The sequence below is a fragment of the Nyctibius grandis genome, chromosome 6 (genome assembly GCF_013368605.1).
Source record: "Nyctibius grandis isolate bNycGra1 chromosome 6, bNycGra1.pri, whole genome shotgun sequence".
Lineage (NCBI taxonomy): Eukaryota > Metazoa > Chordata > Aves > Nyctibiiformes > Nyctibiidae > Nyctibius > Nyctibius grandis.
Genome location: NC_090663.1, coordinates 13,382,256 through 13,394,081, shown reverse-complemented (window position 1 = coordinate 13,394,081; position 11,826 = coordinate 13,382,256). Strand labels below are relative to the sequence as shown.

General features: G+C 42.4%; 1 protein-coding gene across 1 annotated transcript; it reads left to right on the top strand.

Moving 5' to 3' along the window:
* Positions 1-3,941: 3,941 nt before the first annotated feature.
* On the top strand, positions 3,942-7,048 carry S100P (S100 calcium binding protein P). Its single transcript, XM_068404269.1, has 2 exons — positions 3,942-4,079; positions 6,899-7,048. The coding sequence occupies exons 1-2, from the start codon at positions 3,942-3,944 to the stop codon at positions 7,046-7,048; spliced, it is 288 nt and encodes a 95-aa protein (XP_068260370.1).
* Positions 7,049-11,826: the final 4,778 nt, after the last annotated feature.

The following is an 11,826-nucleotide window of genomic DNA, read 5'->3' as shown; positions in this document are numbered from 1 at the left end:
TATATTCATTGATTTTACAGTCCAGTATGGCTATGTCTACTGCACTAATAAATGTGTTTGAGGAGAGTCAATATACAACAGTGAAAGTGCGTTTCCCAGGGTAAAGCTTTGCCAGACGACAGTGGTGTTACCCCAACTCTCAACTCAGAAAGTCACACAGCCAGTGAGCTGACCTTGGTCTTCTCCAGTTTACCTGCCTTTCAACTTCACTTAAAGAGTATGTGAGCTTATTAACTGCATTTGTGAAATATGTTTTAAGGATATTTTGAGACATAAATGATAATAAAATAATGAAAACCTGTAAGTATATAATTAACAGAACCTATACAGTGTGTCACTGAACAGCACACTGTGCTTGTACGATCTCCTCCCTATGCCTCATCAGTGCCTGTTTAGTCTAATCTTTCTGTGTTTTCAAAAACAATGTAGTAATTGCAACATTTAATCACTAGACATAAATAAATTTACCATGCATTGCAGAAATGAAATGACCTTTAAAAACTGTTACCCAGACTTAGAGCAAGTTTTCAGAAGCAGTGCAAAGGAAAAGCTTGCTCTTTAGTAAACAAAGTGTGTTGATACTCTTAAGTTCAAGAAGCAATCCAGGACACTGGAAAATTTGAGGTTTTTTGATAATTTTATCTCAGTGTGGAACATGCAATGCTTGTTTATGGTTCAGAGGGTATCATCTTGCTAAGAGAAAAATAAAGTGCTTTTCATACTGCTGCCAAGATACAACTTAAGAAAAACAGCTAATTCATCGTTTCAGGTTGTGTTTTCTTCTTCCTGTGCTTCCTACATTCAGATACATAACAGATTTGTGGAAATTGTCAAAAGGTCCTTCTCTTGGAACTTCCTACATCTTTCGGAATAAGCTTTAAGGGATGATAAGCTCTAATAGAAGTTTAACATTTCAGCTATCCCATTTCAGCTGTACAGCTGGCTGTGACACAAATGGCTCTTTAGAGTAGAGCTGATGTATGTATTTATTCAGACTTTTCCAAAACAGACGCTGCTGCAAAAAGTACAGGATAAAATTTATTCTCTAAGAGAAAATCAGCACAAGGTCACACAAATCTCATGCAAGCCTGAACATCTGGACAAATGCCATAAAATTTGAGTGTATCTGAATGGTTTTTGAAAATTATGTGTGTAACAGTCCACATTTCTATCACATAAATAATTTAAACTTTTGGCCCAAGTTAGGAACAGCAAGACCTAATTCTGTATAAACCCTCAGTAAACACTCCTCCAAGCCTTTGCCCATACCATTCTTCGAAGAAAGAAACCTGAAAGAAGAAAAAAATGGGTCTTGTTTATATTAAAATAATAATATAGAATTTAAACAAGCCCACCGAAAATGGCTTATCACACTGGGGAACTGCTCTCCTCTGTGTGCCTCCTATTTGTATTCTGCTTTGTTTTTGCAAACAGTTGTAATAGCCTGTGCCTTGTGCACAGAACTGCTATTTTTAATGAAAACCAAATTGTAAGAAAATATTTAAACAACACAAAAAGTGTAAATTGAAAAGTCTGAGCAGTACTGATGTGTGTGTGCATGCATGAATACAAATATGACACATTCAAAAAAAAACAGCCAATGAGGCAGTGCTGCCATGGTGACCTTACAGCTTGTAGAAATTCAAGCCCTGTGGTTTATTTTGTGTTTTAGCACTTCTGGAGCTTCTCAAAAATTGTGTGTCACCTTTGCAGAGAAAATGGGTCACGAATGAGGACACCTTTTCTGCCAGGTTACGTGGCCAAGGTGTGGACACACTGACATATCCTGTTGACTGAAGCTGATGATCTTCCCCTCTGCCTTTTCAGGGCACTTTTTTTCCTTCTTCTACATAACTAACATCGATGTTCACGATTCAAAGTCACAAGAATGCGTAAAGTAGACGTTTTATTTTGTAAGGTTTTCTTTTAGAGGGAGGAACTGATTTTTCTTTAACAGCCATGCTTAATATTCATATTACAGAAATATGTCGGAAAAGGACAAAGGAAAGTTCCTGGCACTTGACACACCAGTGACTGCTGTTGCGTGTGTATGCAAACATCAGATGATGTTCATAGCTAACAAGGGCCAGTTGTTTGCTCTCTTCTTGTTCCTTCTTCTGGAGCAACCCCACAGGTTTCAACATGCACTTCAATGTAAAAACTTCAAACTTAAAACCTTTACCCACTTAATGCAAATCAGTTGCAACTATGTCATGAGGTTGAAGTCACAGGAACAAATAGTTCTCATGAACTCTTGGAATAAAGCATGCGGCCTGAGATGTTGCTGTGATTTTCTGGGAAATGCAAAATCCCTTGTTGGAGAATGTAAGATGGAAAATCATGGGTTTTTTTTTGTTTCAGAAAGGTACTAGGTTTCCATGTACTTGTGATGTGTAGTCTTCCTCTGAGATGTTGTAGATGTTACAGGACAGATTCTGCCTGGGGAACAGGTGGCTATAGACATCTGGGAGAAATTAGTTTAATTTTTAAAATTCTTCTCAATTAAAAAACATTTTTTGCTAACTTGTCGATAGCATAACAGGAGTGGAAACATATCTTCAAGTATGCAGAGGTATGTCCAAAGACATCCAAACTCGGGTTTAATTTTGGTAATCTATAGTCAGGGTCTTCTACAGAGAACACTGAACCCTGGGGTCCATCAGCATTATTCATGCATGATGCCCTAGTTTTGATAGGTTCCCCCAAATAACCTGTTCAGTGTCCACTCTGCAGCCTCTAGTGTAGATGTAACTCACCTTAAATGAGCTCCTCCAGGTCTAGCATAACCACTTGGGGTTTGACAGAGGCCAAGTTACCTTGCTGCTTGGCCAGAAATTTTATGTTGTTCAAAACTCGGTGTAGCTGTAGCTGATCAGCTGCCATCACCTGAGCTAACACTGTCCACATACCGCTCAGCTCCCAGCACAGACCCTCAAACAGCTCTGTTGTGTGTACATGTGGGTCCAGCGTGTTCGGTGTTTTAATGATGGGGGAACCACTGTTTTCAAGAAAAATCACAAAGTTCATCAGGAGCCACAGAAGACTACAGGATTTCAAAGTGACCTTTTGTTTTCAGTACAGTCCATTTTCTCGCAAGGTTTGATGCTGCACAGGGTCAATAGCAAGTTATTTCACTGCAGATCAAGATGGATTTTGATACTAGCTGTTTGCTCAAGTATCAGATTTATTCCTTCAGCTATCCCCATCTGAGCAAGTTCTTTGTGGAGCACCTCTGAAAAGCTCCCTTTACTGTCCCTGGAGAGATGTTGGTTCATCAGACCTGTTTCAGACATCCACGCTGGCCTGAGTGGAGGCCCAGGGGGACTAAGTTACCTGTCTGTATCCCAGACCTCTACTTTTGATCTGGTGAATCCCACTCCCAGTGTGTGCTAGTGAGCCATCTGGTCTGCCACAAGGTCCTCTGCATGGCAGAGAGGGCAGTCTATGTCTGCTCTTGGCTCAGCACAGGCAGCACCTCGCAGAGCCCCTAACTGTGGTACTGAAGGAGAAGCGAGACACTCCTCTTCCTCCTGAGCAGGCTAGCATGTACTCTGCCGAAGCTGGGCTACCAACCCTCTGCTAAGACGAGGATATATGAAGGAACAAATCTGATTCTTGAGCAAACAGCCAGTATCAAGATCTGATTTTTGTTTGTTAGTCACACAGTGTATCTTGAAGGAGAGGCTGGTTTCTACTGGTGAGCAACTGGTTGTACCAGCCACGCCAGGGTGATAAAGCTTGAGTTTTGAATAGCCAGAGGTGTGTACTCCAAGCAGTGCTCAGATACGGATGTTTGCTAAGGGATAACCATCCCTCTGGTGTGCCACCATTGATTGGATGGGACCGTTGCATAAAGCACCTCAGAGTAACACCAGTCTCCGTCCTCCGAGAGAGCCCTGAGGCTGTTCCTGTTCAGAAGAAAGCCAGACTCCAGCAGCAACATGTCTCAGCTGGAAACTGCGATGGGAATGACCATTGCTGTCTTTGACAAGTATGCGAAGACTGATGGCAACAGGCAAACCCTCACCAAAGCAGAACTAAAGACCCTCCTGGAAGCAGAGCTCCCAAACTTCCTCTCGGTAAGAGAACGGCACAGCATCATTGCTGCATAGTGGGTGCAAGGGCTGCCTGCAGACATAGGTTTTAGTACATTATAGGGGAAATTACATCCAGAAATATTCAATGTTTTGTAGAAAAATTTTAAATAAAAAAGTCTTTGTACATACTGTATAAAACTCATCCTAATATTCAGGGCCATTCCTTGTTTACTAAATTAATCACTCGAGTTATCAGGACCAGTGGCTCTGAAATAGACTGGGTTTCATCTTCACAATTCATCTACTTCTTCTGTTTATCCCTGGATTTATAAGCTCATGTCATGTCACAGCTGCTGTGAAGGTACTTATGTTGTCAGCAATTGAAGATCTTGCTTGCAGATGGGGACTCTCTCTAAATATTTATACAATTACTTTCTGTAGGTATTTATACTACAAACTCAGTATACACATCAAAATGATGCATAAACAAGAGCAACAGGTGAACTCAGAGCAAGCTTTTTTGCATTTGAATTTAATAGTAAAAGAAAGACCTGAAAAAGTATTTTATAATATAAATTTGTATGTAATCATCATGTGCATTTAAGTAGGTTTTATATATATAAAGGGGATGATGCTCAAAGGTTGTTCCTGATTACAGTTACTGGCCAGGCAACAGCTTTTCCAGTTGTCCATAACTGCTCTTACTGGTTCTACTTATTTCCTGAAACTAGTGGAAAAGCGAATTTTCCAGGGACATAATTAGCTGCATGTCCTCTTATTCTCTTCCCATTTTACCTATTCTAGAACAAAAAAAAAACCAAACCCACAAAGTAACATTTTATGCCAGTACTTAAAATAAATTTGAACCAACAATGTCTTGTCTCACAGACTAATAACTGCAAGAAAAAAAAAAAGAGAAAATAAGTCTGACTTTAGAAAAAAAAGTTTTACCTGCATTTTACTGACATTAATATCAATATTTTTTTATTTGCAAGAATGTTCTGGGAAAGAGAGTCTTTTAATCTTTTAGAATACCTGACACAGCTCACAACTACCTGGAAAGGTCTTGAATCAATCAGAGGCACAAATAAATATATACCACAGGACTGAAGGATTGGACTCTTAAAGAGTCTGCAATAAAATAATTCCCACGTGTGCATTTCAGAAGTAATTCAGAGGCTAAGACTAGTTCATATATTTCACTAAATAATATAAATATTCACTTATAAAATTAAACCTGATTGTAATTTGCAAAGTGAAAAGCAGTAAAACCTTCCAGACACATTCATCAGTCAAATCTAGGGAAGTGGTTCAATTTTTAGTGATTTTAAAAGTGCCCATATTTAAAGTGAAACATGAAACTACAGAATGAGAAATTTAGTTAATTAGACCATGATCAAGCAGTGCATCAGATTTCTATTAAGGTAGTCATTATTTTCAATTCCTCGAAATTTTCCAAAAGTTTATATAATTTCTTTATAGAATAACATCAGATTTGGTGATTGTTTAACTTTAACAAAATCCACACGGTTGTTTCCCACATTAGATAGGTCTCTACTGCCATCCCTTGTTTATTTTTAAAACTGCGTTTTCTAAAATCACTGAAGTGAATCAGTGTCGGGACTCAAGCCAAAAAGCCCTCCTGTAAGCTACTTTAGGGAAAAACCTTCTTCTTTTTTAGGAAAAAACTTTTTTTTCATTTGAGCAAAATTTTTTAAAAGTATCTCTTTTTACTTGGATGGTACCTTGCTTAACATCAGCCTCGAGAGGGACTGGTTCAGTCAGCCCGTCAGAATTATGGCAACTTACTTAGAAAGAAAAAGATTTTTCTAATATTTTTCCCTGCCGTAACTCAAGCTCAGCATCCCGCTTGCTTCAGGAGGTGCCTTCCCGGGTGCCAGCTCCTGTGAGCAGGAGCCAGAGGGAGCACTCGAAGCATTTTTGAGGCCATTTCCATCTTTGCTGGGGTGGCAGTGCTTAATGAAGCTTAAATGTGACATTTGCCCCAGGAATGCATCGTTTTGCAGAGCTGTGAAGTGCCCGAGCACCAGCCGAGCCTTTCCATGGAGTGGGTGGGGAATGCCTGGCTAGCTCAGCTAGGTGATGTCCTCAGGGCTCTGCATTTCACAGCTTAGCCATGATAAATGATGTCTTAAATGTAGAAAACATGCCTCTCCATAGCAGTGTGTGACCACAGCTCCCAGGTGCAATAAACTCAGGAGCACATGCTTTCAGGGAGGTGGACGATGTGCTCGCTGCCACCGGGCAGAGGGTGGGAAAAGGCAGGTCTGTACCCATGCCATGAGCATGCCGAGACTCACACCTACCCCCACCATCACCCAGAGCCCCCCAACCTCTGCCTGTTCCCCACATGCCTGGGCCTGGCCCCAGCAGCGGTGTGAGCTGCTTTCCAGGCAGCTGGAGGAGGCGCCAGGCAGGTCCCGTCGAGATGGGCAGGCAGAGGTATGGCTCCCTGGGGATGTGGTACCTGTGCTGGGCGCTCAGCAGTTGCCTCAGCCAAACATGGTACAAAGGGACTCAGGGCTTTATAGCCAGAGATATAATGGAGAAAACAAGCAAAGAGAATTAAAACCAGAAGGTCTCACTAAGCAGGAAATGTGATAACCTGAAAGTCCAGGTAGGCCTATGGCCAGGCTGCATGTCGGAGCCATCGCACCTCCATCACACCCCCACGGAAAGGTAAATGTGCTCGAGCTGGCGACAGCCTCACGCTCCCCGGGTCTTCCCCTGCACGCCTCGGCGAGGGCCCGGAGCCCCACTAGGGCCCTTGGTTGGGGTACAGGTAGTTACGATGCTGCGTTGGGGTTTGTGCACCTCAACCTGCTCCTTTTCTTTTGCAGTCAGGGAAGGACAGGGACGCCATTGACAGAGTCTTCAAGAACCTGGATGAAAACGGCGATTCCCAAGTGGACTTCAAAGAATTTATCATCTTTGTGGCAGCTCTGACGTGCTGCTGTCACGACTATTTTGAGCAGAAAGGAGCCAAATAATTGTCAAACTGCTCGCAAGAAGCCGTCTTTGCCTGTGCCCCATATGCTAGTGGCATGGATCCCTTCACTTCTTCCACGTACCGCCATGCAGTTTACAAGCATGCTGGGCTGTAAAAATAAATCCTACTGTGCTTATTTCCCTGTGTTGAATGTTAATTTCTGCTCCTTTGAGGAAGAGCCTGGGTTTGACGGCTTCCACTAACTCTCACTGAGTATTTTCTCTCTTCCTCTGCTTTTTAAAATTCTGTTCTCAGCCAAAAGGCTCAATATCCATCCCAGCGCAGAGGCCGCACAAGGGTAAATGCTGCCGGAGCCATGAGTCAGCTGGAGGCTGCTTTTATACAGCAGCAGCTCGGGGATGCAGCCTGCCAAGCTTCAGCTGATGGAGACTGCAGCCCAAACCTGTGCGTGTGCCACCACGGCGGTGCGGGATGGATCTCATTGGGACTGCTTGTGAACCTGTTTGGTACCCTCAGCTGGGCGGTTGTTGCAGGGCTGCCATGTGGGATCCTTCTTGGTTAAAAAAAAACAAAACGAACACAAACTTTTTTTTTTTTGCAGCATGGAGGATTCTGTGCAAATTTATGTGCTGGTGAACCATCTCACCCAGCTCAGATGGATTTACTTCCTATAACATGATAAGGCTTTTGTACCAATATAATATTACTATATCATTGGCAATGTAGGTAGGGTTGCACACTATAACCATTTCATTTTAAAAAAATTTAAATACCTCTCAAATAGCGTGCCATAATATTTCTGCATGAAGCAAGACTAATGACAGCAGACCTTGCTTCTTTACCTGAAAAATGTCTGTGTGGAGAACTGGATGAGTTTACTTTCAGTAGAGCAGGCAACACACATCAGCTGTGACTCTGCAGCCAGAGCAGGACTGAACCAAGTGGTATTTTGGAGCACTTTGCAGGTGAGCATCCTCGTGCAAACTGAAAAAAAAAAAGGCAATTTTTTCTTCAGAATGGTCTTGTTTGGTGCTATTCCCATCTTATGCCAAGAGTCAAGTCATTCCCTGTCCTGCTGCATGTGCAGACATGCTGTCCAGGCAGAAGCACTGCAACTCCCCGTGAAGCTGCACAATGTTTTTGCACAGCTTCCAGCTCCAGCTGGAGATCACGCTGCACAGCAAACACAGGAACGAGAGCTCTGTGGCTGCAGAGCGCTGCCTTAACTGTAAAAACACCTTCCTCTTCCTGCTGAAACCTGGTACAATGAGCCAACTGGTGGAATCACACACCTGGAGCTGGACCAAGAACTTAGTTTTGCTGCGTTTCCCAAGTCTGAAGTTAAGCCACAGGTTCGACCCGTTCATAGCTGTGTACAAGAATACATATGTTTAAGTGTATTCATCTTTTTCAAGATGAATTTTCATCTTTTGGGGCCTATGTGATTATTTCAGCCTGTTTTAAGCGTTACAGCTGTCCTTTCATCTAGCTGCATTTTGTTCCTCGGTTTGGCTGTACTGACTAAATGGACTAAACATGACTTAAAACTTTATTCCTAATACCAAAGGCACAGTGTCCCAATGCCCTTTAATGGATGTGACTGCCACCTGCTTTGGGAAAGGCTCTGCCCTTCTCTGCCCTGCCACTGTTGGGTTGGATCAAGCCATCACGATCCAGGGGCTGGGCTTCCCTTGGTGATCGTTGCTCTGTCCCCACCAGAGCTGTCTAACCCCAGTAAGACCTCAGAGTCTCACATCCCCCCCACGCTACGTGTGCCTGGTGTACACACCAGCACTGTACCCAGCACAGACACCTGCAGAGGGGTCCCCCCACCCAAGAAGCATTAGAGCCACGACTGCTCCGAGTGGAAGGAGCGTGCTGGTGCAGCTGCAAACGGCACTGCAATGGGTGCTGTTAGCCTGTGGTCACAGTTAAACCAGAGACCATACTTAATGTGCAACCAAAAAGTAGTGTTGCCCACGTTCATGCCTTCTCCCTGGCACCTTGCTGAGAACAGATTCCCAGCTTAGCGTAGACGTACAACAAAAAACTAATGATCAGTTATTCCTCATTCGCTAACAGACTTCATAAACTAGTATCTGTGTGCAAGAGACTGCTCAAGAAAGAGAAAGCATGTGGATGTGGGAGCACGCCTGTCCCCTGCCAAAGGGGACAGCAGTGGTGTGTCACCGTTCCAGCGCTGCGACAGACTGAGCTCATGCAACAGCCCATTTTGAGCAGGGGTCTGCCTTCTGTCCCCAAATCCTTGTGGCATGCCAGTGTGGCACAAAACCGTGCTGAACAACACTCATAAGGTTGCCGAGTTCCTGGATGATCAGAAATAAATCGCATCACCTATATTGCACTTGCAGAAGTAACACTTACTTTATTAGCAACAGTAATGTTTCTCTGCACCACCTGAGCAAGAGAACTACTAATTATGAAAATGTACAAAAGTCTTCCCAGTCCAGGGATCCCAAATTACTCTTTTCTTCAGAGACTACTCCGTATTATGTCAGTTGTTTGAGATACCTTTACAGCTCTAATCCCATACATCCCTGTCCGACAACTGCTGTGCAGCTCATCACCTGCAAGGCCTGGCAGATTCCAGTATTACATCCCTCACTATTTTGTCAAGGCTATAAATGAGCAAAGCACTCTCCTTATTGCCAAGGAAGTTGATTATAAATTACAGAGGTAAATTTCATCTATTGCATATCTAGCTAGCTAGTGGTATGAATCATCCTCAGGTGAGGAAATTTAGGTGATACCTGTCACTAATTGATTAGTGTATCCTAATTTTTTTAAAATGTATTTTTCCTTTTCCAAGTTTAGCGTTATCATCTAAAAGCTTTCTTCTGTGTTGCTTCATAATATCCATCCTCACTGAAATTATTTTTTTTACCACTGTGTGGCACTCAATGCAGCCTTTTTATTACCCACTGAGCCCCAAATCCATGTATCATTATCGAAACACAATGTAAAGAATTTGTGTTAAGCTTAAAAAAAAATCAGAAGCGTTTTTAACATCATGGCAATTTTATTTCTCAACAAACACTGTACGTCACATTGTGAGCATTTCACTGATCGCAGTGGAAGCAGCAGGAGCCGAGAGCCACGCAGAGGCTCCATCTCTTGGGCTTTTGGTTGGGTTTAGCTGCAGCATCCCAGTTTCACCCTTGTGAAAGTTGATTCCCCGTGTTTATAAACTGCAAATCCCTTGTGCAATTAACTGTAGTATCGATTTACACCCCACTGAGATCGCTTTTAAAACACACCTTTTAAAGAGCATATTGGTGAAAAGCTCCTGTCTTGTCAGCCAAGAGATTCATCTTATTACTCCATTTTATCCATTGGAGTTTTAAACCACACTGTTCAGCGGTAAGCGCTGTGTATCAGCGTGAGCAATATTTAATTTACCCCATATTTCACTCTTATTTCCTAAACTTCCTGCCCCCAGTGTTCGATATCCACACAATTTCACTCACTCCCCAATGCCATTTTGCCCGTTTTCCTGACTTTGTGCAGGTTTTTTCTGTGCTCATAGGGCATTTGAAGACCGTTTACTCCGCTTACCTGTGGTTCTGCTCACAGCAGCATGAAGCTGCTTTGTAACCGCTCCACCTCCCCAAACAGGTACCAACCAACCCTGATGAGCTCAAGCACCCTCTCATCCATAAAGGAGTACCCAAGCTGTCTCTCCTGCCACCAGCTCAAGTGTGCTATGAGATGAGGGGAATATTATTTTTCTCATTGTTCCTGCAGGCCCCAATCCTGCAAACTCTTTACACTTGTGTTTATCTCTGGTTAGGCCCCCTGCTCCCACCCGTACCCGTGGGGACACCCAGAGAGCCCAAAGACCATGCTCAGGAGCACATGGATGCTGTGTGCTTCTTTGCTACCCAGAGGGACCTGTGCATGATCAGAGCCACAGAAAGAGGGGGAAGAAAAGGGGTTTAGTGTTTGGTTTTTTTTTAATTTTTCCCTGCAGATCTTTCAAAAGCTGCAACTCAGTGATGAATATTCATTTCAATGTAGTACTGAAATTTCAACTGATGACACCTCAGAGAGAAAATGATCCAGGAATAAAAGGTATTAACATATAGCTCCCACCTTATCATAGAAGAAAAGTGACTTTTCAGAACATATTATTTAACCTAAAAGCATTTCAGCAGAGTCACTTTAATATCTTTCAATCCACTAATTTTTTTCCCCAGTATTATTAATTTTCACTATGAACCCACTGTTTACGCAGAATATACTGTGTATTTCCTTCCCTGGGTAAACTTTTGTCATTCAAGGTTCAAGTTGCAGAGATGCTAGACCTGGATTTATACCTACCATTTAATCCTAGCTCTTAGGCCTAAGTGTATTGCATAGAATGAGATCGTTTAAGAAACAGTATAAGGCAGATGTAAGAGAAAGGAAAAGACAACATAAAGAGCAGCTCAGCAAATATGAGCTAACAGTTGTGGGCAGGACATGTTTGACTTATGTTAACAGAAAATAAGAGATGGGAAAATATATTCCTCGCAAATGACAATATGGGAAATCATCATCTGTGATGAGTTTCAAATTAGGCAAGGCTTAAAGGCAGAGGTCAGAAGTCAGCTAAGCAGCAAACCAGCCAATAGGTATTTTTGTTATCTTATACAGAAAAAATATAAATTTGTATTAACAGTAGATACTTTCTATAGAGGAAGATACCCCAGTATCTATTGTTGCCATTTTGAAATTTAGTGGGATATTGTCAAGGCTCTTCAGTTTTTAAAATGACACATTGAAATCTTTTTCCTGAGTGTATATACAGGAGAATAT

Bases quoted from the DNA above. Each gene is read 5' to 3' on its own strand.
- S100P (XM_068404269.1), top strand. From the start codon at position 3,942: ATGTCTCAGCTGGAAACTGCGATGGGAATGACCATTGCTGTCTTTGAC. The intron at 4,080-6,898 runs GTAAGAGAACGG...TTTCTTTTGCAG, and splicing joins AGCTCCCAAACTTCCTCTCG to TCAGGGAAGGACAGGGACGC.